Consider the following 26,073-nt stretch of genomic DNA (forward strand, 5'->3'; position numbering starts at 1 on the left):
CCCCAGTGGCCAGAAGACGGGGCCCAGGAGTGGCCTCCCCACACAGCCACAGTGCCCACAATACTGTGCTCAGGACACCCGATTTAACTCTTCAAAAAAAAAGATACCCACGCCCGGATGTGGCCCACACTGACAGGAGGATTTAACAGTCTCCAGAGGGGAGTACCTGCATGAGCACACCTGGAGAGTCAGGGGCTGCCTGTGGTTCTGTGCTCAGGAGTGACCTGGCGCTCACAGAACCAGGTGTCGGGAGCTTGAAAGGGGCTGAGATGCCCCCATAACGACCAGTGCTCTATCTCTGCCACTTTTTCTGGCAAGAGGAAATCACTCATGCATGCCACAGTGAGAACTATTGTGTAGGGATGCACAAGGCCCTGAGCTGTCAGTGGGGGTCCCCCGCACAGCACCAGGCCAAGTTCACAGCGCCCCTACACTGGCCGATTAAAAAGACAAATGTATAGTTTTAAAGAAATACCATCAACTCTCCTCATAACGAAAATAAAATTGGTTCTTTGAAAAATTTCAGTAAATAATCCCCTAAAGTAACTTCAAATATTCAATATATCTGACTGAGAGTCACTACTTTTCCATTTGTCTTGACTCTCCTTGAACTAGGAACTCTTAATTCAGGGATGGGGTGGTAGTGTTTTTGTCAGGGGTGGGTGGTCACACTCAGTGCAGTCCTCAGGAGCTACTTGTGGCTCAGGGGTTGGTCCCGGTGCAGCTTGAAGGGCCCGTGCAATGCCAGGGGTCAAACAGCACAGCCTAGGCTGCGCACATCAAGTATTTCTGCAGTCCTGGGATGGGCCCTTTGAAACATAAAAGTGACTATCAAAGGGCACCAAGCAGATAATCCCCACGGTAAATGTAGTCCAAGTATCTGACCAGACCCAAAGCCATCAAAGTAGCTATGATCCAGAATGCCCCAGGGGGAGGCCTGGTGGTGGAGGAGCCCACACGCGTGCGGAACCACAGGCCGATGCTGGCAGCTGTCTGGGATCCCCTCACCACCACCGATTTCCAGCTGTACCCCAAAAACACAGCTCGCGGGGCGCCTGCTGTTGAGGCATGTCCCCGCGTGCCGTGACAGTGCCAGAGGGCTCGTGTAGCCCCTGCAGGGAGCACCACAGCCCCCAAATGGGCCATCCCCACAGGCCAAAGTGCAAGCAGCCCCCACAGCCACAGGAGGGGGACTCCAGTGAGCACCTGCCGCGTGTGGGAGATCCCGCCCTCATGCCGCCACCAAGGGGAGGCACAGCAGTCTGTCAGCTTGTGCCTGGCCAGAAACGACACTGGACCCACCTTCTTCTCCCTCATGCTGTCGGCCTGCAGCGTCTCCAGCTGGGCCTTAAAGTGCTGGCAGTCCATCCTCAGTTGCTCTAACTCTTGCTCTCTCCTTTCCAGCTCTACAAGAAAGGGGCACAGCACTCAGTACTCTGCCCCCTTCGCATGCTCCCCAGTACCTGGCCTGCTCCTCAGTGGGGTCATGGGTATCAGGGGACACCTGGGTTCTGCTGTTCACGGGGACCCTGGCACTCTAGGTTTTAGGGGAGGTGCTGTTTAGAGGTAAGGTTCAGACTTGTCTCTGCTCCAGAAAAAGCAGGCGGCAGCCCTGGAGGAGATGAGGCCAACAGGCTGACTCAACAGGACAGCTGCGGCAGGCACCCCTGGGACAAGCAGGGGCCAGGAGAAGATGGGGCGGGGACACTTCCTCTGCGCCAGTGCTCGGTGATTCAAAGGCTAACAGAAATCCCAGAGTCCCGCGTGCGTGTGTCTTAAAGAAACAGCAACTGACAGAAAAAGATTATGCCAAGCCCCCCACCCCCACTACTGGAATTCACAAGGCACGGGAACGTTAACCGAGAATGTTCTGGACCTTGGTTTCAGGCTGACCCCTCTGGTTTTTACCTACAGATACCCAACATGAGGGCTGCCACGCTTAGAGCAGCCTCTCAAAAATGGGGACAAAGGCACTGGGGGAACTAATGACTTCTACTGAATACTCTCAGGGTGCAAGGCCTAACTGGCACAGCAGGGGCTACTCTGGGCCGCTAACTCTCCCCCCAGAAGTTGGCGTCAGTGAAGTAGCCGCTTCCCAGGCCAACGTGGTCTCTGCACTGAAGCGGATGGCGTGCGTGTATTCCAGGCACTGCTTAGCTCATGCATGAGGTCTGTATGGAAGATGGTCACCAGGGAAGGAGAAAATAAGGAGCTGAGGCAATGATTTGTGGTATAAAATTTCTTTGCTGTTAGCGTCAATCTTTCACCTCCTGGCAAACTGTAAGATCAGGCACAGTAAAGAGAAAATGAGTCTAAACTATGCGGAATGTTCTGGCCACGCCTTCACAGCGTGTGTCTCAGAATCTCACCCACTGCAGGGGGGGTGGGGGGGAGGCAGCAGCGTGTGGCTGATCTAACAAAGGGACAGGCCTGTCCGCAGCAGGGAGCTACCACAGGCCAGGTGAGGGGGACGCTGGTGGAGGTGGACACTCTGGTGGAGGACGTGGAATGCTTTGTGTATAAGACCTTGCAAGTAACAATTTTGTAAGCCACAGTCCTAAAATAAAATTAAAAAAACTCAAACACCAAAGTCAGCCTCAGGGCTGCCGGGCTGGCTCCCGTCTGCTGTAGGAGCCCGCCACCTAGCGTCCAGATCGGGTACTGCAGGGGCACCCTCGCCCACACAGCCGGGTGGCGGGGAGTCTTTTGTTTCCTGCCAGTAGGATGCCTGCAACAGCATAGGGCAGAGTGGCACTTCATGGGAATCAATCCCGTGACCATCTCAGCCTCTTGCCATCCCCCGGAGAGAAGCATGTGGCTTCCCATTAGCAGAGGAGGCTGCATCCAGCCTGGCAGCAGGACAGAAAGGGCAGCGTGTCCCTTGCTGCTCCCACCTCCTCACTCCTCTCCTCCGTCCTGACAGCTGCTCACTGGGCTGCCAGGGTGGCCCACACCGCCTCCGTTTCCGGTGAGGACCTGGCTCCCTTCTCTTCCCACAGGAGAGCACGAAGGCAGGGTTCACTGAGTCAGCAAGTGGGGGCCCTCGAGCCGAGATGCCGGAAGAGGCTCAAAACACCGCTGCGGGAACTACAGGCTGGAGTACAGGCGGATGAATAATGTTGAAAGCCTGGTGAATGTGTGTGTGTGTGTGTGTGTGTGTGTGTGTGTGTGACCATGGAGACCTATGAAATTCAGCACCAGAGTGATAGCACAGCAGGTGGGGTGCCTGCCTTTCACCTGGCTGGCTGCGGTTTGCTCCAGGGCACCCCATATGGTCTCCCAAGCTCAACGGGTATGCCCCTCCAAAAAAAATCTATAAAACTCGTTCTGGTTGTCACTGTAGAAAATTAGTTTGTATCACTTATATAACCACATATGTGGGGGGAAATGGCTTAATCTCATTTCAACTATAATCAGTTTCTGGGCAGATAGTATGGGGGTGGGGGTTTAAGAACTTGCCTTACATACAGCTGTCCCTGGCTCAACCCCCCGCCAGGAGTGTGCCCTGAGCAGCACTGGTTGTGACCCAAACACCCCCTCAAAAAGAAAAATCAATCTATTTCTAAGGCTCTATCCATGACATTGAAGATTTACTGTAGAGAAACAATCTCATTCATGGTCTTTTCAACATCTATACAGTGTCAGAAATTATAATGCTTCGTAAGATTTTCAAATAACAAAATATAAAACAATATATAACAAAATATATATTTTTTGCTTCTTGGTCACACCCAGCGATGCACAGGGGTTACTCCTGGCTTATGCACTCGAGTATTACTCCTGGCAGTGCTCGGGGGACCATATGGGATGTTGGGAATTGAACCTGGGTCAGCCACATTCAAGGCAAACAACCTACCCACTGTGTTATCACTCCAGCCCCCTCTCAGCTGTATTTTCTAAAAATCTGTTTTGTGATCACACTCAGGGTGCTCACAGGACTGTATGGTGCCAGGGACTGAACCTGGGGCTCCCAGATGTAAAGCCTGTGCTTTGGGCTCTGCTCCACGCTCCCCTGTCCCCAGGCTGGGGAGCCCAATGGGGGACATGGCACCGACTCCAGGCGGCATACATAGAACAGCAGCTAGCAGGGGAGAACTTGAGAAGCTGGTACTGTAACACACAGCGGAGAAACAGAAACTTCCCAACGGGTTCGAGCTCTCTTCCCCTTTAATGACTTGGCAAGCTAAGAAAAAATTATCAGTTTGTTACGAGAGATTTGGTTCTGATCAAAATAGCCACAGAAGCCTCTCAAATCTGACGGCATCGCTGCCTAAACAGACTGGGAGTTTGGAATGAGACACAGCGCTGGCCCCTCTCCATCCAGCAACAGGACCTGGAGCGCCGAGGTCAGCACCCAGGGCTGTCCCAGTGAGAGAGGCCACTGGCTCAGCAAGCCCCACCTTCTCTGCATTCTACAGTGAGAGGGTGGTGGGCCAAAACCTGAGAGGCCACACTTCCCGCCTCTGCCTGCACAGGGAGCCTGTGGCCCTTGGTCAGTGAGCGCAGATTCTATCTCCTCCCTGGGCCTCCGGCTCTGTCCCTCCCCACCATCCTTCTGCACGCATGTGCCCGTCTGAATCACTCCTTTCTACCAGGACACCAGCCACACCAAATTAGGACCCACCTCAACCTCATTTTAACTTAATTGCTTCCTTCCTTGGTGCCAGGGGCAGCCTGCCAAAATCAGAAGCAGTAAGAGTGAAAGGGAGGATATCCCAAGATTCGATTTTGGGGGGGCCCGGGGGGGGTAGTTTAAATGCATCTGACATCCTAGTGCCATTCTAAGGCAGCCAAAAGAAAAAACTTTAACTGTCAAATGTTTTACACAAACCAAAGGAAGGAGTAGGGGAACTTGGAGGCCAACATGAGCACATTTTTCCTGCACTGCCAAAAATCTGCTTCCCAAACCATAGCTTCCTGAGCCCACATGGTCTCCTCGCCTCCTGTAGCGCGTGGCCTGCAACGGGTCCGCGCTGCACTGCCAATACATGGGCCCCTCTGGCCAGCAACGGGCCCACACTGCACCACCAATGCATGGGTGCCTCTGGCCTGCAATGGGCCCGCTGCAGTGCCAATGCATGGGCCGCTCTCAGGCCACACCTGCGCCGGCCCAGTGGGCAGCACCTTCATTCAGCGTTGTGAGCATTTTTTTTTTTTGAGGAAGGGCTTCACCAAGCAATGCTCAGGGGTTCCTCCTGGCTCTGCATTCAGGAATTTACTCCTGGTGGTGCTTGGGGGACCACATGGGATGATGGGGATCGAACGCAGGTCGGCTGCGTGCAAGGCAAACGCCCTCTCTGCTGTGCTATGACTCCAGCCCCTGTGTGAGCTCTTGAGAGAAGTATCCGCGCCTGCTGCAACCCGACTCACTTCAGCAGCAACGAGGAAAGCGTCATGAGCCTCTAATGAGCCCCTGAAGTCAGGGCTTCCCTGGGCTCGCAGCTGAACTTGGCTCCCTGCACTCTGCCAACATCCAAAAACACACAGAGACCCCCCCAAAAAAAAAACACAGTAACTCACTCACTGGAGACTGTGCCCAAGCAGTAATGAGAGAAGAGGGTGGGGAGCACTCTGTTTAACAAAGTGCTCCCAAGCTCATCCCGTAAGCCTGAGTGTGCCTGCTCTCCCGGAGGAGGAGGGCCAGACCCGAACGCCAGTGCAGGGCGGCAGAGCAGGCAGTGGGGCCAGCCAGGAGGCGGCACCCGCGCTGCGTGCCCACCACCCTCCAAACATCTCACCACCTCAGGAAAGCCTCGCCGACCCCGGTGTGCAGAAACAGAGAGGGGGCCATCCTTGGGAGTTGAGTACACACGGCCCCTGGGGTCCCTGCTCCCCCACAGCTGTTTCTTCCACACCCGTCCCGTGACATTCAAGTCCCTCTCCCTCTTCCACCTGATTCCTCACCTATTCGAAGATACTGTGGAGGACAGGGAGGGGGGCACCCCTGAAGTTTACCACTACTTAGAAGTCATTTCTATATGGTATTTTCCAAATGTTTCTCATTCAACTATAAAAATTGTCTGACACTGAGCCGGAGCAATAGTACAGTGGGGAGGGTGATTACTATGCACGCGGCCAACCTGGGTTTGATCCCCAGCACCCCATATGATGCCAAGCCCTGCCAGCTGTGATTCATAAGCCCTGAGCATCTCCAAGTGTGGCCCCAAACAACCCCCCCCCCCCCGACATCAGTCCTCAGCACTGAGCTCATCCATTTCTCCCTGCAACTTGCTCAGGTACAGGCTGGGTTCTGTGTGATTTGGTACCTGTGCAGGTTTGTGCATCTCCACCAGCACCATCGAGTACAGGCCCCACAGCTGTCCTTGTCCTTTCATAGCCCAACTGACCTCAAGCCTGCAGCTCTCACTGATGCCAAAGAGCTGAGACTGACCACTTCTATGGTCCATCATCCCAAACGCTGAAGCAGAACCAGACAGGACAGTGGGAGAGAAATAGCACTGTGTGATCACTGTGTGGACAGGGCACCCTCCTCGGACCCCATCCTGTGGTCAGCATCAAAGCTAGTGGGCGCCCCTGCAACGGTCCCCTCACTCCCGGGTGAAGGCCTGTGGGCCACCACTCTGGCTCCTTCCCCCTGAGCTGGTCATGTCAGCCAGAGCCACGGGCAGTGCCATGCCCCCCCGGCCTCCACCCGCCCCATCCTCCCCCAGGTCGCAAGGAGGCCCCATTCCTACTTGGGGACAACACACCAACACCTGACTTGAGGAAAGGCACATCAAAGCCGAGGCCATCCAACCCCCTCCCCAAAGAAACCAGGCTGAGTCAGGGCCGTGGCCCTCCCTGCCTGCAAGAATCCTTGGTATTGCATGGGGGAGGATGTACCGATCCCCCAAGTGAGACACCAGGGACAGCCAGTCAAGCTCAAGGATTCTGTCTGAGGATGAGCACCAGGGCAGACCCATCTCGGTGAGGAAGAAAGGACCTTCGTCGAATCAAAGAACCTTTCAATGTGGAAATAACCCAAATGTCCAATGACAAATAGATGCTAATAAAATTATGGTACAGATTGGAGAGATGGTACAGCACGGAAGGCACTTGCTTTGAACACAACTGACCTAGGTTTGATGCCCGCCACCGCATATAGTCCCTTGAGCCCTCCAGGACTGTTCCCTGAGTGCAGAGCCAGGAGTAAGCCCTGAGCACTGTTGGTTGTGCCCCCTAAAAAAAAAGTTGTGGTGTATTTACACAATGGAAAACAATGCAGTAGTAAAAAGGCCAAATCAAGCATTTTGCTACCACTCCATTGATAGAACTAGAAGGGACCATGCTAAGGAGTGAAGTCAGTGAGGAGGAAAAGCAGAAACGCAGAGCCAGCTCTCTCATATGTGGAACATACACCCAATGAAAGAGCGAAAGGCCAACAGCAACAGAAATGAAGAGAAATTCCACAGAAGCAAGTCAGCGCAGGAGAGGGATAGGAAGGACCATCAGCACATTACTGGAGGAAGAGGGGACTCTGGCAGGGGTGTGGGGGCCGGAAGGGTGTAGGCGTGAAGCTATCAATAACAGTATATAAACCACAGCACCTCCATAAAAGAATTATAAGAGCAATGACCCAGCACCATGTGTCCAAAACACATGACAGGAGCCAGAAGTGATAGAACAATGGCTAGGGCGCTTGCCTTGCATACAGCTGACCTGAGTTCAATCCTAGCACCCCATATGGTCACCAAGCACCACCAGGAATGCTTCCTGAGCTCAGAGTCAGGAATCAGTCACACCTGAGCATTACCAGGTATGACCCAAAGACTAAAACAAAAGGAAATTCCCCCCCCCAAAAAAAAAACAAAAAAGATGATACCGCTGAATCTTCCCAGGTAGGCTGGTCCGGGATGACAACTCTGGGGCCTTCTCAGAATGGGGCAGCCAGGGGCTGGAGTGATAGCATAGCGGGTAGGGTGTTTGCCTTGCACACGACCGACCTGGGTTCGATTCCCAGCATCTCATATGGTCCCCCGGGCACCGTCAGGGGTAATTCCTGAGTGCATGAGCCAGGAGTAACCCCTGTGCATTGCTGGTGTGACCCAAAAAGAAAGAAAAAAAAAAGAATGGGGCAACCAGATTACTCTTTGTGTCTGGAGGCAGAGCAAAGCCTTCAATCATACCCAGCACCCTCTGACAAAAACGGCCTGCTCCGCTCCACACGTGAATCTCATCGAACTGCCAAGCCACCAACCTGTTTCAGATCTACAGCTCCTAAAGAACACAGTCAACAACTCTAAATTTCAGTCCTGTCAGCTCAGTAGGGTCCCAGCAAACCTGATGGGAGAAAGCTGCCCAGAAGCCCACCAGGCTCGAGGAGCCTCAGCAGGCACACACAAGGCTCAGCCAGCTCCAACCGGCACAGCAGAGCCTCAGGCGATGACATCAGTTACACCATTGTGAGATGCAAGGATGATCACAGATTGCCTACTATGATCTAAGGGTTGATAATCCCCTTTGCCTTTTTGTTGTAACAGACCATATGGAGTAAATCTGATTGTGCCTGCCAGGAGGCAGGCTGAAGTGGTGGGTGGGAAACGGAGGACACTGGTGGAGGGAAGGGCACACTGGTCGTGGGGCTGATAGTGGGATTAGTGTTGGAACATTCAAGGCCTGAAACAACCACATTCGGAACAAATTGGTAAATCACCGTGTTTCCATTAAAAAAATTTGAAAATATGATAAAACAGTAGGGGGAAAGTTAAATATTAGGGGAAAGTAAGCATTTTAAGCTTAAAAAGTCTCTTACGCTATGGTACAGTAGAACTGAGGAGTGGAATGGCTGAGTTCTAGTGTGCTGGTCTCCTTCATCTTAATACCAGAGAGAAGCCACTGAAGACATCAGCAGGGAGATGACACGATCAAACTCAACTGTTAGAATTTGGGCACTGAATGCAGCCAGTCCTATCTTGATCCCCAAGCACAGCCTAAGGTAACCAGCCCAAGTATTGTCAGGTGCGGTCCAACTTTGCCGGTAAATTGCTAAAAATCACCCAACCTACAGTGTACAGTGGATTGTGGGGGGCAGCTGCAAGGAGGCAGGTTTGGGTCAAACTAGGAGCCCGAAGAGGTTATGCAGGATGCATGGCAGGAAACGCATCTCCTAGCAGACAGCTGGGGGGTGGGGGTGGGAGGAGGGGGGAGAGGGGCAACAGAGGGTCCCAGAGATCGAGTGGGGAGTCAGTGCCAGGGAAAAAGGAACCCCTCCGGCCCGGGCAAGGCAGAGCCACAGGGACCACCAGACAACACAGAGCAGCTAGCTCTGAGAAGCAAAAACTCGTCCTACGACTAGGCTGGGTACCAGCTGCCCAGAGCCAGGTGCCAAGGTAACAGGAAGCAGCGTGTCCACAGACACCACAGCTGAGCAGTGCAGAACAGCCCTCCTTTCAGCAGCTGTGCTCCCTCGCTCCGTAAAGCCCAAGCCGTAGCTACTGAGTTAATGAAACCTGCTCACTAAGTCACTGCAGGTCAGAGCAGCAGCTTTCTAGACAGTTCCACAGATAGCTGTGGAAGCAGACCAAGGTTCACCTGGATGAACTGAGTGAGCAGTGAGGCACGGAACCCGTGAACAGTCACTGGGATAAACTGAGTGAGCACTGAGCCTGTAAATAGTCATCGGGATGAACTGACAGAGCACTGAGCCCGTGAACGGTCACCGGGATGAACTGAGTCTGCAGTGAGGCACTGAGCCTATGGACGGTCACCAGGATAAACTGAGTGAGCAGTGAGCCTATAAGCAGTCACTGGGATGAACTGACCGAGCACTGAGCCCGTGAACGGTCACTGGGATAAACTGAGTCTGCAGTGAGGCACTGAGCCTATGAACGGTCACCAGGATGAACTGAGTGAGCAGTGAGCCTATAAACAGTCACCGGGATGAACAGACTGAGCACTGAGCCTGTGAACGGTCACTGGGATAAACTGAGTCCGCAGTGAGGCACTGAGCCTATGAACGGTCACCAGGATGAACTGAGTGAGCAGTGAGGCACGGAGCCCATGAACATTTACCGGGATGAACTGAGTGAACGCTGAGCTTGTGAACAGTCACCTGGATGAAATGAGTGAGCAGTGAACCTGTGAACAGTCACTGGGATGAACTGAGTGAGCACCGAGCCTGTGGTCACCAGGATAAACTGAGTGAGCACTGAGCCCATGAACAGTCACTGGGATGAACTGAGAGAGCACTGAGCCTGTGAATGGTCACCAGGATAAACTGAGTGAGCACTGAGCCCGTGAACAGTCACTGGGATGAACTGAGTGAGCACTGAGCCTGTGAATGGTCACCAGGATAAACTGAGTGAGCACTGAGCTTGTGAACGGTCACCGGAACGAACTGAGTGAGCACTGAGGCACTGAGCCCGTTAAAAGCCCTGCCTTGCTCAGAGCGCATTAAACCTTAGGGCACGGGAGCAGCAGAGCAACCGGGGCGCGTGTCCACTGTGACTCCCCTTTGACCCTGACCTCAGGCATGCCCAGGGGCGGGTAGCCGCCACTTGCAGGCCCCTGGGCTGGACCAACTGCTCTCCTGAGCAGGAGTCACCGGTGGGGCTAGGCATGCATGGGAGCGACCCCCAAAACAGAATCTAGCTGAGGGAGTGATTTCCAGATTGGGGGCCACTCCCGGCCCGGCTCTGTGCTCAGGGTCTCTTCTGGCAGGGTCAAGGTCACTCCCAGCGGATCTGGGGCTCACTCCTGGCTCGAGGTCATTCCCAGTGGGGTCGCGGTCACTCCTGGCAGGGTCGGGGTCACTCCCAGTGGTGTCGGGGTCATGCCCGGCTCCACCTCAGGGTCTCTCCCGGCAGGGTCGGGGTCACGCCCGGCTCTTGCTCAGGGTCACTCCCAGCGGGTTCGAGGTCACTCCCGGCGGGAGCGGGGTCTCTCCTGGCAGGGTCCAGGCCACGCCCGGTGGGGTCGGGGTCTCTCCCGGCTCCGTGCTAGAGGCCACTCCCGGGCACCGTCCGGGCGCGCAGTCCACTCACTCTCCTCCAGCGCCTGCAGCCGCCGCACCGTGTCCAGCACCTCGCCACTGAGCATGCGCGGCAGAAAGTCGCGGATCTGCATCACCTCCGTCGTCAGGCGCTCCAGGTCCTTCTTGCGCACCTTGACGAACTCCTCCCTGGTCCCCGCGGGCTGCGGCGGCGACAGGCCCGGGCAGGCGGGGGGCGTCAGGGCGCCAGGTGGGGGGTCCCGGGCCCCGCGAGGCCGCCCCCTGCCAGCCTCCATCTCACTGACCCGACGGGCCTCCTCAGCGTCGCCCGCCTCGCCCATGGCCGCTGACGCCGCGCTCCCTGCGCCTGCGCGACGCCCTTTGACCCCTGCAGGGCGGGCACGTGGCCCCGCGCGGTACGGGGAGCCGCGAGGCTCAAGGCCCGTCCCTCAGGCATGCAGGGCCCGCGGGCGAGGGGCTCCTGGCGCTGCGTCGCGCTCTCTAACGTTCTTCCTGCGAATCAGAGGGCAGACCCGGGCGGAGGGGCGCGGGGGGCTTGCGGGAAAGGGCCTCTCCTGCTGCGGTGCGGGGTGTCAGCCTCAGATTGCGGGGCCGGGTGGGGGCAAGCTCCGTGCCCGCAGGCTCCTCGGGGCACCTGGGCCTGGAGACAGTTCCGGCTGTAGGGCCTCGCCCTGGGAGGCCAGCGAGGCGCCTTAGCCGCGAGGTCCCAGCCCCGGGCCTGCAGCGATCGCACCCTGGCCGGGTGCCCTGCTCCCAGGCATCCGCCCCTGGGGCGGCCCAGCAGCGGGCACACGATCAGGAGCTCCGCGCCGGGCGCGCGGCCTGGCCCGACCTCGGCTAACCTCGCCGTCAACGGTTCCGGGCCGCGGCGCCCGGGCGGCAGCGGAGGCGCGAAGGCGCGACGCTCCGGGCCCGGCCCCGCCGCCTCCGCCCGCGCCGCCGCCGCCCAGCGCGCACGCGCACGCGCATCCCCGGCCGGCGCCTTTGTGACGCCATCAGCGCGCGCCGCAACCGTCGAGTGCGCAGGCGCGGCGGCGGAGCGGGCGCGGCGGCTGGGGATGCTGCGGGGGCTCCATGGGCCCCGCCATGCAGCCCGCCGAGCTGCAGTTCGCGCAGCGCCTGGCGTCGCACGAGAAGGGCATCCGGGACCGCGCGGCGAGGAGGCTGCGCCAGTACCTCAGCGCCAAGACCCAGAGGGAGACAGGTGGGCGCCACGTGCCGCCGCGGCCGCGCTGTGGGTTGGGGGCAGCGCACGTGCGCGGGGACCCGGGCCCGGGAAGCCCCGCCCGGCGCCCTCCGAGCCCCCGGGGAGCCCAGCCGGGGGCCTGACTTAAGGCCCTCGGGTGCGCACGCGGGCCGGGGCCCGCGTCCAGCTGGGTCCCCCTGGCGGCCCACCCCTCTCCTCCCCACCGCCCGCCTCTCTCGCTCTGGCTTTTGGCGCCCACGGGCGCACCCTGCTGTCCCCGAGTGACCTACCTGGCATTTACACCTCGTCCCCTTGCAGCCAGCTTGCCGGTTGGCCCCCTAAATCGCCTCTGATGTGGTCACTTGATGAACAGGGCAGGCCTGCAGCTAGAGTACACGGGCCCCTCCCGCACACCTCCCAGTGTCTGTTCATTCCAAAAGATACCCACTCCCAGCATCCAATTAAGCATCACTCCCCGCAAAATTGCCACCCTACCTACCCCCCAGGCCTGCCCTGGCCCCGCAGCCTGCCGGGTTCAAGAACAAGCGGCCTCCCTACCTGGTTGTTACCCAGCCTTCCCCCCTCTGGTCACTGGGAGCTGAAACTTACAGGCGGGGGGGGGGGGGGGGGGGGGAACCATCCCTGGCTGCATTCACAAGCAGGCAAGCAGATCCTGGACTGACCAGCAGACCCTTTGCTGATCTGCAGCCCAGAAGGTGCAGCGTGCACCCGTCCCTGCATCCTGCAGGTTGCCCAGGCTAGCACCCGTTATCCCTGATCTGGTACCTTAGCTCACCAGCACGTGGGCAGATGCTAGGGCTTCAGAGAGCATCACAGGCTGCCGTGCTCTGCTCGTCCCACAGGCTCCAGTCGTAGGCACATGGAGTGCAGGAGGCCTGCAGGCAGACTGGCCCCAGGTTCCTGCAGGGAGCCTTGTGGCTAGCTGAAACTGCAGCCGTTCTGGTATGTGGTCCCACCAGGAGGGCGCTGCTTGCTGTCCATCCTCTCCCCTTTCTGGTGCAGGGACTACAGCCACACCAAAGCCCCCCCCCCCCCCCCCCCCATCTAATGCATCTGGAAGCACTTTACAGCTACTCAAACCAACCTTGTGGCCTTTGTGTGATGATGGTGGGTGTGGTCCCACAGTGTGGCTGCTTCTCTCCAGCTGGTGTCTCCAGAGCCGTGGGTAGAGTGACATATGGTGGGCGTTTGGGCATCAGGGCGGGTGGTCTGATAGACTGCCACTCTGAAATGGGTCCTGTCTCCATTTCCTGCCGAGTGGCCGTTGGCTGTGCTCAGTCCCTGACTGACCGCAGCTCTGCTCCTCGCAGTCATGTATCCAGCCACTGTGAAGGACTGAGGCCTGACGGCTGGCGTCAGGAACTCATTGCCGTAAGAAACATGATGCCCTCCCCCCCCAATTCCCTGGCAGATGGAGAAGGAATGTGAGCCAAGGTGCTTCGGGCTCCAGGGAATCCCGAGGACCTTTCTCTGCCGTTGGAAGGTGGCAGGAACAGTGTTTTCTTACCAGCAAAAAGCAGGGATTTCTCTGCAGCTGTGAAAACTGAAAGCTTTAAAAGGGAAAGGTCAGCAGCCTGCAGTCAGCCTATCCGAACCTGGAGGCCAGAGCTTCCAGTTCCCTGAACTTGGCCCCAGTGGGTTCCTCTGCCGTGTGGCCTTGTGTCCACCTCCCACTCTAAGTCCACTGTCTAGCTCAGGCCCCGTTGTTTGGGTTAGAGTCAGTGGATGTTCCAAAATCCTCCGAAGCATGTTTGTCCCTTTGCCCGTGTGGGCGTGAGTGACCCCACGCTCTCTGGGCGCCTCCATGATTTCCGTACTCCACATTCCACACCCAGTCCTGCGTCCCCATTCACAGGACTTATGGGAGGGAAAGATCTGGAAAGACAATTCTCAGGCAACAGACAGGGAGTCAGGAGACGGAACAGCACCTGCAGCCGTGCAGCATGACCACCCGTGCGGGCCGTGACTGCCCTTTCTGCGCTGGTCACGGTTTGCTGTCTCAGACGCTAGTTTGGGGAATTTTTTTTGCAGGGGTGTTTGGCCTTGTTGCTTCCCATGCTGGGGGAGCACTTCCGGTGGAGCCCTGGGGACCACGTGTGGAACAAGGGCTCACATCGGGGTGGGCCATGTGCGGGGGGACACCTCCCTCATCGTGTGCTCCTTGGCTCACGGCTTTGGGAAGCAGATGGGGTGTCGTGAGTCACGTGCACTGCCACGTGTCTGGCTGTACCGTGACCCGTGAGCTCTGCAGGCAGCTCGGGCAGCAGAGTCGCACAGGAGCTTGGCTGGCAGCACGCTCCCCGCCTTGTTCCCCACGGGCAGGTGTCCAGGCAGCTCCTTGGGGTGTTCGGTGGATGGTGCCCCGCCTGCAGTGAGGTGCCGCAGGGGCCCTCAGGTCTGGCAGAAGGTGTTCCCGGGGGAGCCAGAGTGGTGGGGCCTCTCCTTCGGGGTGCTGGCTCCACTGAGGAGCTGCCCAAGGCTTTGTCCTTCACATCCCTCTCTGCTGTTCCTGTCGAGGGTCACGCTTTGGGGTTTTGTCTTTGGTTTGGGGGTCACACCCAGCGGTGCTCCAGGCCTTCTGCTCAGGGCGGCCCTACCACAAGCCCTCTTGGTTCTTGGTGTTGGGGGAGCCCCTATCCCCTTCCCTGCTGCAGTGAGCAGGGTTCGCGCACTTGGCTGTGATTCTTCCTGTGCTCAGGGCTCACTACATCAGCATGGGGAGTGCAGCAGGGTGCTGGGGTGGCCCCTGGGCACACGTGAGCATGTGGCCCCATACTTCTGCTCTGAGAGGACACTGGAGGCCGCTCCTCCCGCCTGACCCCAGAAGCGGACTGACTGATTGCCTGGCCCGTGTCAGCATCTGGCGGGCTCCCACTCTCCCTGGTCAGCTGCTGTTCCTGGGTGTCCTGTGAACACTCTCCCGCCGGTCACTCTTAAATGGTCTCGGGTCGGCGGAGGACTGACCCATGGGGATTCTGTGTTCTTCAGAGTCGCCTTGGGAGCCCCCATGTGGTTGTGGGGGCAGGGGCTGGTCCCCTCCTGGAGCGTGGGTGCCTGGGGGACTCAAGAGCAAGTGGGCATCGTGGGTGGAGAGAAGGGGCTGGGGACACGCGCCGAGAAGCGTCTCCCGCTGAGCCAAGCGCCTGCATGGCCTCGTCCTGGAGCTGCCCATGAGGTGACTGCCCCACAGCCCAGGGAAGCTGCCTGGAGGCTCACCTGCCCTCGAACCCGTGGCCGGGTGGACCTCATGTCAGACCAGGCCGCAGTGCAGGCTGGTGACTGGCGTGAGGACTCCCGGGGTGGCCGAGAGCAGCCTCATGAGCCTCGTGTTGGCCCTGATGGGCGCTCGTGGGCAGGTGTCTGAGAACCAGCTGTGCTGTGTGGGGGCTCCCTCAGTGTCCCCTTCCTCCTGCTGCGGGGGGGTGGGGAGGGCGGTGCCAAGGTGTCCATCAGAGGGAGGGGACCCAGGTGGTCAAACAGAACTGACTGAGACGGGCCCTGAGGTCGCTGTGGGGGTGTCCCGCAGGGAGACGGGATGACGGGCTGCTCTTCTCTCCGCAGGCGGGTTCACCCAGGAGGAGCTTCTCAGAATCTGGAAAGGGCTCTTCTACTGCATGTGGGTGCAGGACGAACCCCTCCTGCAGGTAAGGCCACCAGGGGGGGCAGGCTGGGCTGGCCTGGATGGGAGGGTATGACCTGTTGAGGCTGGCCACCAGGGAGAGGGCACTCGTCCAGGGAGACCGATTCTTGCTCAGTTCACCATGAAGGCCCAGAAATATGAGGTTGCTACTGCCTCCTGCCCCCAGGTCACTGTCCTGGACACTCAGGACAGAAGCCAACTGTCCTGGCCCAGCCGGGGGCTGCCCCACAGGTGCACAGCCACCTGCTGCCCCCTAGTGGCCGTGCTGGCGAGGCATCCAGGCCGCGGCTTATCCCCTGACGCAGCTGGGTGCCAGGCATGTGGCCAGCCTGGACACATCTCGCAGCCCAGGCCTGGCCACTAACTGGACGGGACCAGGTGGAGGTGGTGCAGCCATGCGCGTACATACCTCGCACCTCGCTTACACTCCCCGCCTGGGTGCCAGTGGGCATGTGTGGGTGGGTCTAGAGTGGGTCTGGGCGGGAGGCCCCGCGGCAAGGGGGAGAAGGCAGGTGGTCGGGGCACTGAGTGCCATGGGTGAGATGGGCCCAGCTGGGGTCAGGCAGCGCCCCACCACACGGCCCTGGGGTCCCCTCCATACTCAGCTCACGGCCAGCAGCATTCTGGCCCCAGAGCCCTGTGTCTACGGCTGGTCCCCTCGAGGCCAGCTTATGTCCTGAATAAGCAGAGGCACCACCCAGAGGCTGTGCACTGGGGCCGGGGCAGCGGGGTGGGGGGGGGATCCGCACTGGACAGAACTCGGACGCTTGGGGCTCAGGAGCGGGGAGTGTGGTCCTGGCCGCGCATCCCACGACGACCCCGTTTCTCCCCGCCCCGCAGGAGGAGCTCGCGGTCACTATGTCCCAGCTTGTCCACGTTGTTAACAACTCGGAGGCGCGTAAGTGCGGCCCAGCCTGGCTTGGGCGCCGTGTCTGCTCGGAACCCACCCTGTGCCCTCCAGTGTCCGTCCTGGGGCTCCTCATGGGCGCTCGCCTTGGGCGGGCCCAGAACACTGACCCTGCAGGGAAGGGCAGGGAGGGGCCTGCGCAGGACAGAGCCGCTTCCAGCCCCAAAGGAACTGCTTGGCGGACACCGGGCTGGGAGGGTTTGCTCCCACCCTCCCAGCAAAGGCGGCCCCGGGTGCTAGTGAGCCAGGGGTGCCGGAGCTGTGCAGGAGGAAGGAAGGCCCGAGCAGCCGGGCAGGAGCGAGCCCCGGCTAGAAAGCGCTGGCGGCCTGAGACTGAAGAGAAAACGGAGTGTGGCCCAGTTCCTGCCAGCACAGGACAGGGCAGGACCAGCTGCTGCCGGGACCAAGAAGCCCACGCACCTGTCCAGAGGAGCCCTTCCCTTGGCCAGACCTTCCCGCCACCTCGGGGAAGCATCGAGACGGCCTCGCTTGTTTCTCTGGCGCTGCCCGGCCCTGCTCTGTCTGTCTGTCCGTCTGTCTGGAGGCGGTGTGCTCACCGCCTCTCTTCCCTGCAGAGCACCTCCTTATCCGGACCTTCTGGCAAACCCTGAACCGCGAATGGAAGGGAGTGGACCGCCTGCGCCTGGACAAGTACCACATGGTACCGGCCGAGGAGGGCAGAGGGCACTGGGCAGTCCTGCAGACGGGTGGGTGGTCCCAGGGCACGCTGTGCAGACAGGCAGGGGTCCTGGGCGCAGCCTCACCCTGAGCTGCACCCACCTTGTCCCCAGCCCGCCAAGCTGATAGGCACTCCTGCCTCGTTTTCTGTTCCTCTAGCTCATCCGGCTAACCCTTAGGCAGTCCTTCGAAGTCCTGAAGCGGAACAGCTGGGAAGAAAGGTGCGTCTGGCCTGGCTTAGGCCTCCACATCTGTCTGTCCCGCATCTGTCCCCGGCCTGTGGCCTGATCCTGGGCCGCCCCTCACGGCACCCTTTGTGTTCACTGCAGCCGGATCCGGCCGCTCCTGGACATCCTGATGAAGGAGGTCCTGCACCCCGAGAGCCGCTCTCCCGGCGGGGTGAGGTCCCACCTGATCGCCGTGTACCTGGAGGAGCTGTCCAAGGTCGGGGGGAGCGAGGTAAGCACGCACAAACAGCCACGCTTGCCAGGGGGTCGGGGAAGCGGGGGGCAGGGGGGCGCGTGGACAGGCAAGGGCACCCACGGGCGCTGTCCCGCGTGCTCTCCAGCCAGCCCGGCCCCTGGGGCTTCCTGCGGGGGGGGGCTGTGCTGCTCCCGACGCCCACAGACGGGAAGGCTTTCCTCACTCCCCTAGCTTCTGGCGGATCAGAACCTCAAGTTTATTGATCCGTTCTGCAAAATTGCCGCCAAGACGAAAGAGTGAGTGTGGGCCCCTCCCCCCTCAGTGTAGCCGGGTGCCCCCTCCCTGGGGACCGCAGAGGGGGGAGCGCTGGCCCTGTCCCTCGGCTGCCGGAAGTCTCGGCCCTGTCCCCTGCAGCCACACCTTGGTGCAGACCATCGCCCGGGGCGTATTCGAGGCCATCGCTCACCGGTCCCCTTTAGCACTGGACACCAGCGCCGAGGACCACGGTGCCAGGGCGGGGGGCGGTCCCCGCTCCGGAGAGGAGCCAGCCGCCTGCGAGGGGCCTCCAGCCGCAGCAGCCAGTAAGACGGGGACGGGGGAGGCCTGGCTGTGGCGGGGCGTGGGGGACGGGGAGACCTGGCTGGGGGCTGGTAGTAAGGGGACAGGGGGAGCCCCGGGACACCTAGTTTGGGCCTGTGAACATGCCCAGCCTCTTCTGTAGCTGGGCAGGCGGAAGGGCCAGGCTACACACATGCTTTGAGCCTGGGCCCAGGTTCCTTCCCCTGAGCAGGACCAAATATGTCCAAAAAAACCCAAAAGGGGTAAAGTTTGAAAGATCAGCTGTACGATGTTTCACCAGCCCCACCTCTCCCTCCGGCCAGGCCCTGCAGTGGGCGTGGTCCCCCTCAGCCCCGGTGCGGGATCAGGGACCTTGTGACAGTGGTGACCGGCAGCCGGCGGTTCCCCGTGTCTGGGAGCTGGCGCCCCGGCAGCCGTCTGTGTGGAGGCTCGTTCCCTCCGCACCCACAGGCCTGTGAGTCTCAGCCCTGCGTGTTCTCCCGTCCCAGGCAAGGGTCTCCCTCAGACCGGCGGGACTGCCGAGGACAGAGATGGAGACGGTGGCCTGGAGGCCACAGGGCCGCCTCTGCAGGTCAGTGGCCGCGAGTGCTAGTGAGGACACCACACCGCGGGCTGGAGCTGCGTCCCCGTGCTCTCTGTGCCATGTGGCTTTTCACCCCAGTCCCCAGATAAGGCGCCAAGAGGCGTCCCGGCCCTGCTATTTGGGGGCACCAGGGCTTGGGCTCAGGTGCTCTCTCTGCCCTGCAGTTCGACTACAAGGCAGTCGCCGACCGGCTCCTAGAAATGACCAGCAGGAAGAACACCCCTCCCTTCAACAGGAAGCGCCTCTCCAGGCTCGCCAAGAAGTGAGTATGTGGAGAAGACCCTCACAGGCGCCCCTAAGACAGAGGCCTTTGCTGCACCCCCTGGACCCCTGAAGCTGCCTCTGTGCCATATCCTCAGTCTGCCACTTGGTGGGGCGGCACAGCAAGCATAGGCACAGGCATCTGTCCACCCGTCAGCCGTGAGTTCAGTCAGGGTGGGCAGGAGTTCCCCATGAAGGACTGAGGATGTGGGTTTCTTCAACTCCATATGGCCATTGTACCCAGATAGAACATTGGCCACATGTGTCCCCAGCTGCCTGGGTCATGGGCACCCAGTCAGTCCCCTTCAGGATCACAACCACCCCAGTATACGCAGACTCACACACGTGTGTGCATGTGCACATATATACAGATATACACAGCCCAGGCAGTCCCTGTGTTGGCTGGCCTCCGTCAGGCTTCCCGGCAGGGTTGTACGGGACAGGCAGGGTCCGTTAAGGATGCCCTTGCTTCTTTTCCAGGTTCCGGGACCTTTGTGAAGGTGAGGCCATTCGGAGGGCTGAGCAGGGGGGAGCCGGAGATGGGTGTCTGCAGGTGTGGACGGCCCAAAGGGAGGCTCCTAGGAGCCGCGTGGCCACTGGGCACTCGTCCTGCCTGAGCAGTGGAGAGTCCCGGGGCTGCAGGCTGAGGGCAGGGCGGGAGGACACTTTCACCCCGGTGCCCAGGGTCCCCTAAGCAGACCCCAAACTGTGCCTGGCGACGCCGCCGGGACTGACAAGTGACCCCGGCAGGCAGTGTCGCCCCTGGGAGCCTGGCCGAGGATGGTCCTGCTAATGGGGACGACCCAGGCCTTCGTGAAGGACAGCAGGTGGACAGAGGAGAGAAGCAGGAGGGGACGGGCAGCGGGGACGCAGGAGGTGAGTGGCGCCCCACGGGAGGCGCGGGGGTGCAGGCGGCTCGCTCCTCCCTGAGCCGCCCGTCCCTTTGCAGCAGGTGCGCCCCCAACTGCCAAGGAGGAGCCGGGAAGAGGCCCCCCGAGGAAGAAGAGGAGGAAGAGGAAGAGGAGGAGCCTCCAGCCTGAGAGCGGGTCCGGGGAGACGGCGGTGGGGGGGGAGCTCCCCCTGCACGATGGGGCCGAGGAACCCAGCACGGGGCCTGGCGGGGCCCAGAAGAGATGCGGGGAGGAGCCGCCCCCCGTCCGCGTGAAGAGGAAACGACTGCGGAAGAGGGGCCTGCAGGCTGTGGGGGAGCACTCCGGGACCCCTGGGGACGTGACACCCAGCAGCACCCCTCAGGCAGAGGGCGCCCAGGTCCCCAGAAGGAAGCGGAGACTCGGGGCCCTCCCAGCCAGTGGTCACAATCTCTCCGCCTCACCTCAGTCCCGCCCTGCTGGGAGCCCCCCAGGCAACAGTGAGGCACAGGGCTCCCCGCCACAGGGCAACAGTGTCGCACAGACACCCCCACCACGGGATGACAGCATCGTGCAGAGACCCCCACCGCAGGGTGACAGTGTCACGCAGAGACCCCCGCCGCAGGGTGACAGCGATGCACAGAGACCCCCGCTGCAGGGTGGGAAGATGAAGAGGAAGAAGAAGCGGGAGCCAGGCGCCCTCAACCTGCACAGCCCATCCTGCCCCAGACCCGCCAGCCTGGCCAAGAGGAAGCTCGTGACAGCCACACTTGAGTCCTGGCCACTTGCAGCTGTGCCCAGACAGCAGGGCCCCGTAGTCCTGTCTCTGGTAAGGACCCTCGGTCCTGGCACGGCCTTTCCGCGTGGACCCGGCCCAGGGGTGCTCGCTCCCTCAAGCGTGGTCGGGGCCTGACAGGGTGGTGACTACTGGTCTCACTGTCTGCACACGCCACCAAGTGCCTACAACGGACAGCACCTGGGTGGGTGTCTAGTGCCAGGTCTGGCCACTTCAGGCTGCCTCCCCGAATGCCTGAATTCCTGCAGCCCCAGCTTGGTCGCCAGGCCGGGCCTCAGTTTCTCAGCCCCTCACTGTGTCAGTCTCTCAGATCTCTGCCTCAATCTCAGTCCCTCACTCTGTCCCCCGGTTCCTCAGTATCTCACTGTCTGCCTTAGCCCCTCACTGTCTTAGTTCCTCTCTGTCTCCCTCAGCCCCTCACTGTCTCTGAGTCCCACGGTCTCTGAGTCCCTGCTGAGCAAGGCGCCGTTTCACCCCAGGTGGCAGCGCAGTGCCTTCCTGTGTCCGTCCCTGCTGGCTGCCGTGCGCAGGGTTTGAGTTGCCGGCAGGCCTCGGCTGGGGGTCCCTGTAGGCTGTTGCAGAGAAGCAGACTGGGCCCCAGGCGAGGGGAAATCCCACACCACACCTGAGCCCTTGGCGCTGAGCTTTCGGGTTCCAGAAACGGTTCCAGAGCAGAACACAGCGGCAGTGTGGCCCTCCTCGCCAGGTGGTTGCTGACCACCCCTTCCCTCTCCCACAGGGGGGCAGCGGGGCACTCAGCCCTCCCAGGAAGAAGCAGCTGAGGACAGAGAAGGACTTCGTGCGGTTCAGCACCCCCGCCCTGCCCAAGCCGATCTTCTGCCGGAAAGCCAAGAGCAGCGCGGCTCCCTGCGCCCCGCGCCCCTCCGTGCAGGTGTGGCCCCCACGGCCTTGGGCTGCCCCGGCTGGGTCATGGTTCAGAGTTTGGGTGGGGGCCGGCAGGGGTAGGTCTGGAGCTGGCCCTGTGCCAGCCCTGGTGTGTCTGGTGCAGGCTGGCACCCCGGGCCTCGAGTCACGTGTCTCCCTGCACTCACGGTCCCCATGCCACGGCCCTAACGCCGCTGTCATCCCACAGCCCAGCAAAACTCCGCCCGGCACCAAGAAAGTCACGTTTGGCTTGAGCAGAAATATGACGGCAGGTGAGTAGGACCAGAGGTCAGCATGCTGGGCCCGGGGAGGGTGAGAGTTCTGGACAGAGTTCTGGGTCTTGGGGAATGTGAGGGAACATTCTGGAAGCAGGCCCGTGGAAGGCGGAAAGCCGCTTCCTGAAGCAGCTCAGTAAGCAGGGGTCCCGGGCAGGGTCTGTGGGGGCCTCAGAGCCCAGGAAATGACCAAGCGTGGGGCTGCCATGGGGCAGGTGGGTCTGCAGCGGCCACCCCGCCTCAGCTGTCTGCACTCTGGGGCAGAGTTCAAGAAGACAGATAAGAGCATCTTGGTGAGCCCCGTGGGCCCTTCCCGAGTGGCCTTCGACCCCAAGCAGCGGCCCCTCCATGGGGTGCTGAAGAGCCCAGCGAGCTCCCCGGCCAGCAGCCCCCTGACCACCAAGAAGCTGCTGCTCTCCACGCCGCAGCGGCGGCCGACGGCCATGGACTTCTTCTAGCGCCTTTCACTGAGGTTTTGTACAGTCGCGTATAAATTATAACTTTCCACGTGGGCTTTTTCACTTCCTGTCAGTCTCTGTGAATTACGTTTCCAAAGTTAACGCTAATGCGTGCACAGGGTCCCCGCTCTCGGGGGGGGGGGGGGGGGGGATCTCTCACCTGCTGATGCTTAGGGCTGGCTCCTGGCTCTAACTCAGGAATAACTCCTGGCAGTGCTCGGGGGCCAGGTGGGATGCTGGGATTGAGCCCGGTTGGCTTGTTCCCTGCTCAGAGACAGTCTGGCCTGGGAGGGTCAAAGATTCAGTCAGGGTCCAAGGGTTCATGCCAGCTGTCCAGGCTGGCATCATTGTGAGCGAGCCCCAGGGGCAAAGGCAGCTGTGTAGACTGAGGTAACGGAGTCGAACATGCATCTCTAGGTCTGAATTCTGGCAGATTCAGCAGGCTGGCATGGTAGACAGCAGGGAGGGCACTTGCCTTGCACACAGCTGACCCTAGTTCAACCCCTTGCACCATAGACAAGCCTCCAAGCCCAGCTGAAGTGACCCCTGGGCACTGCTAGATCTTGCCAAAAAAATATTTTGTTTCACTATTTCAACTCCTGAATTCTTTCTGAGGGAGGCAGAGAACCCAAAAGTCTGTGCGGGGTGAAAACAGCCTTTACCCCCCCTTGCACGGGCCAATTCCTGGCTAGGTGAGCGCTCATCTGTGCCTTGCCGGGGCTCAGAGCCGATGTCAGCAGCCCTGACCCTTGGTCCAGCAGAGAGGGGGACACACTGCTTTCTTGTGTTTCCCCCTTCATTCCCATCTCGCCTTTCAACAACACTGTCCCTCTTCCACCCTGCCAGGGGAGCAGGCAGGCAGGATTAGGAATGTGGCCTGAAGAAGGGGGGGGGGTGCTGGTGATCCATGACCCAGGTCCTGAGGACAGGAATCCCAGCCTCCCCCTCGGCCTGGAAAGGTACAAAGGTGAAGAACTGGAATCTCGATCAGAGCTTCCCTGCATGCCTCCCCCCCTCCCCCTTACCCTCCCGAGAACATTTCTCAACTCCCACTCAGCTCGGGTTCTCCTCTTGATAAGAACCCTGACAACAGCCAGAGTGCGGCGGGCACTGGGCCTGCATGAAAAGCCTGAGCTGCCCCCCTCAGGGGCCCCTGGACCCGGCCAGGAATGACCTGCTAGTCTGGCCTGTTGTGCAAGAAAGTAGGGCGGTGGGGCTGGGCAAAAGTCAGCCTCCAGCTGTGAGCCTGGAGGCTTTGTAGCCAGCGCGCAGAGATGCACGCACATGCCTGTGCATACGTATTCTCACACTTATGTACACTTGCACATATGCACTCGCAACATATGCTTTTACGCTCCACACACGCTCCCGTCACGCACACAGGATGGGGGTCCTCTGGGGAAGCCAGTCAGACCCCCAACCTACTCACCTATCTTGCAGCAACTCTTCGGGGCAGGGTTCCCTCACACAGTAGGGGACCCTGGTCAAAGCATGCCTCTGGGCTTGGGCAGGTGAGTGTGGCCAGGTCCATCTCTGGGGAAAGGAGAAGGAAGTGGGGGCAACTGAGGCCCCTGTTGTGCCGCTGAAGCTGCCTCCGTGCCTGTCCTGCATGCCGTGTGTGGCCGGGAGGGTCCCACCGCCCTGCTACCTTTTTGTTGGGACCACACCCACCCAGTGTGCTTAGGGACCCTCTGGGGTGCGGGAAGTGAGCCCCTTTCACCACCCACAGGGCAAGTGCTGGCCAGCTGCCTGTCGCTCCAGCCCCTGCATCGGGAGTTGACACGCAGGGCTCAGGACCTCCACACCCAGAAGTTGCCTGCTTGTGCCAGGGGCCATCTGAGCTGATCCCTAAACCCCAGCATTGGCGACCGAAGAATGAGCACAAGTTCGCGCGAGGCTTCAGGCTCCTGAAGCCACCCAGTCATCCTAGCCTGTGTGCCCACAATGGCAGTTTCTGGAAGTTGCTTGTGTGTTCAGGGCCGGAGCAGCACCGGGAGCTGGACTGTGGACGCAGTGGGTCAGCTGAGGACTGTCCCTGTGGGGCCCCAGGGCTCCTCAGGAGTCTGAGTGACCTTCCAGCATGGTGTCAGCGGCCCGTCTGGGTCTGGGGGCCAGAGCCAGGACATCCCCGACCTCCCAGGTGGTCATTCCTGAGTGCTGAGCCAGGACAACCCTTGAGCGTCGCCAGGTGTGACCCAGAAAGCAAATCCCCCCCAAAATGGCTGATAGCCAGTTCAAATGGACTCAGCGGGGTCAGCTGCTGCCCCTGAAGCAGTGGAGGTGCAGGAGGGAATGTCCGAGGTCAGCCTCGGCCTCTGGAACATGCTGTCCACTCTGCTGCTGACTTGACCTCAGGGTCTCCCCTATCAGCCCTGGACATTGGCCAGACCCCAGTGGTCTCAGACAGCACGTGGGACAAACCCCACAGCTTTGAGCTCTGGCTAGGGGACCCCTGCTGTCCCCACAGTGGGTCACATGTCAGGCAAGAGGCCTCCCGGGGATGGGCCTGTACACGCTGGCCAGGCTCTGTGCTCTGTCCCCCGAAAGCCTCCCAGAGAGAGTTCAGGACCCCCAGCGTGGAAGATGGCCCCGGCTTCATTCTGGGTGGACACGGGTGCAGTGAGCCGACAAGCGGGCAGCGGCCCTCACACCTTCATCCCTGAGGGAGGGCCGGTTCCGTCCAGGGGAAGGACAGACCCACAACCTGCCTGATCCCAGGGCGGCCACGGGCAGGTCCTGTGTGCTGGGGAAGGTGGCCCGCAGTTCCCCCGCTCGCCCGCGCCCTGGGAGCAAAGCCAGGCCCGGCCTGACGCACTGCCGGTCAGCAGGCGCAGGAAGCCGCCCTGATGGCCGGAAATCACCAGCTACGAAAGAATACAATCCGGACCCGTGGCCTACCGGGCACGAGGGGAACGGGCCACGGAAACAGCGTCTCTGGGACCTAAGCCAGAATGTCACCACAGAGACTCCGGCGATGAGAGCCCCTCACAGTCCCACATGTCCCTCCCGCCTCAGTGCCCCTCACAGTCCCGCGTGTCCCTCCCACTTAAGTGTCACAGTGCCGCATGTCTCCTGCCTCAGTCCCCCACAGTCCCGTGTGTCCCTCTTGCCTACCCCAGTGAATTGGCACAATGCAACCAACTGGTAAACCCCATTCTGTGCCCTTTTCGTCTCATGATTGCAGAAAAAAAAATATCAAAAGTGCTGGGGGGGGGGGGGGGGCTGGAACAATAGCACAGCGGGTAGGGCATTTGCCTTGCACGCGGCCAACCGGGTTCGATTCCCAGCATCCCATATGGTCCCCTGAGCACCGCCAGGAGTGACTCCTGAGTGCAGAGCCAGGAGTAACCCCTGTGCATCGCCAGGTGTGACCCAAAAAGCCAAAAAAAAATTAAAAAGTGCTCTGGGGCCAGAGAGAGGACAGCGGGGAGGCGTTTCCCTTCCAAGCTCTGACCCGGGTTCAGTCCCTGGCATCCATATGGTCCCCAAGCACGGTCTGGAGTGACTGAGCAGCACCAGAGTGGCTTGGAACAAACCCCAGGTGAAGTGTGTGCAGCCTGT

At 60.3% G+C, this 26,073-nt stretch overlaps 3 protein-coding genes across 3 annotated transcripts in view; 2 read left to right on the forward strand and 1 right to left on the reverse strand.

Annotated features, from left to right (window-relative positions):
- Positions 1 to 11,371, reverse strand: part of HSF2BP (heat shock transcription factor 2 binding protein) — a 34,964-nt gene extending 23,593 nt beyond the window's left edge. The window contains exons 1-3 of the mRNA XM_056119643.1: positions 11,236 to 11,371; positions 10,983 to 11,133; positions 1,303 to 1,406 (exon numbers count right to left, since the gene is read on the reverse strand). Coding sequence (XP_055975618.1) covers positions 1,303 to 1,406; positions 10,983 to 11,133; positions 11,236 to 11,271 — 291 coding nt within the window. The 5' untranslated portion in view covers positions 11,272 to 11,371. The remainder of the gene's footprint in view (positions 1 to 1,302; positions 1,407 to 10,982; positions 11,134 to 11,235) is intronic.
- Positions 1 to 26,073, forward strand: part of PDXK (pyridoxal kinase) — a 161,047-nt gene that overhangs the window by 124,008 nt on the left and 10,966 nt on the right. The window lies entirely within an intron of this gene.
- Positions 11,986 to 22,575, forward strand: RRP1B (ribosomal RNA processing 1B). The gene is made up of 16 exons (XM_056119227.1): positions 11,986 to 12,155; positions 15,720 to 15,802; positions 16,639 to 16,696; positions 17,281 to 17,366; positions 17,543 to 17,604; positions 17,713 to 17,842; positions 18,038 to 18,102; positions 18,221 to 18,387; positions 18,874 to 18,956; positions 19,133 to 19,230; positions 19,710 to 19,729; positions 19,980 to 20,105; positions 20,179 to 20,927; positions 21,634 to 21,786; positions 21,988 to 22,051; positions 22,319 to 22,575. The coding sequence occupies exons 1-16, from the start codon at positions 12,026 to 12,028 to the stop codon at positions 22,510 to 22,512; spliced, it is 2,268 nt and encodes a 755-aa protein (XP_055975202.1). The 5' UTR covers positions 11,986 to 12,025; the 3' UTR covers positions 22,513 to 22,575.

This window comes from Sorex fumeus, unplaced genomic scaffold (genome assembly GCF_029834395.1).
Source record: "Sorex fumeus unplaced genomic scaffold, SorFum_2.1 ptg000041l, whole genome shotgun sequence".
Taxonomy (NCBI): domain Eukaryota; kingdom Metazoa; phylum Chordata; class Mammalia; order Eulipotyphla; family Soricidae; genus Sorex; species Sorex fumeus.

Coding starts and splice junctions, on each gene's coding strand:
- RRP1B (XM_056119227.1), top strand. CDS start 12,026: ATGGGCCCCGCCATGCAGCCCGCCGAGCTGCAGTTCGCGCAGCGCCTG. Junction 12,156..15,719: donor CAAGACCCAGAGGGAGACAG/GTGGGCGCCACG, acceptor TTCTCTCCGCAG/GCGGGTTCACCCAGGAGGAG. Junction 18,388..18,873: donor GCCTCCAGCCGCAGCAGCCA/GTAAGACGGGGA, acceptor CTCCCGTCCCAG/GCAAGGGTCTCCCTCAGACC.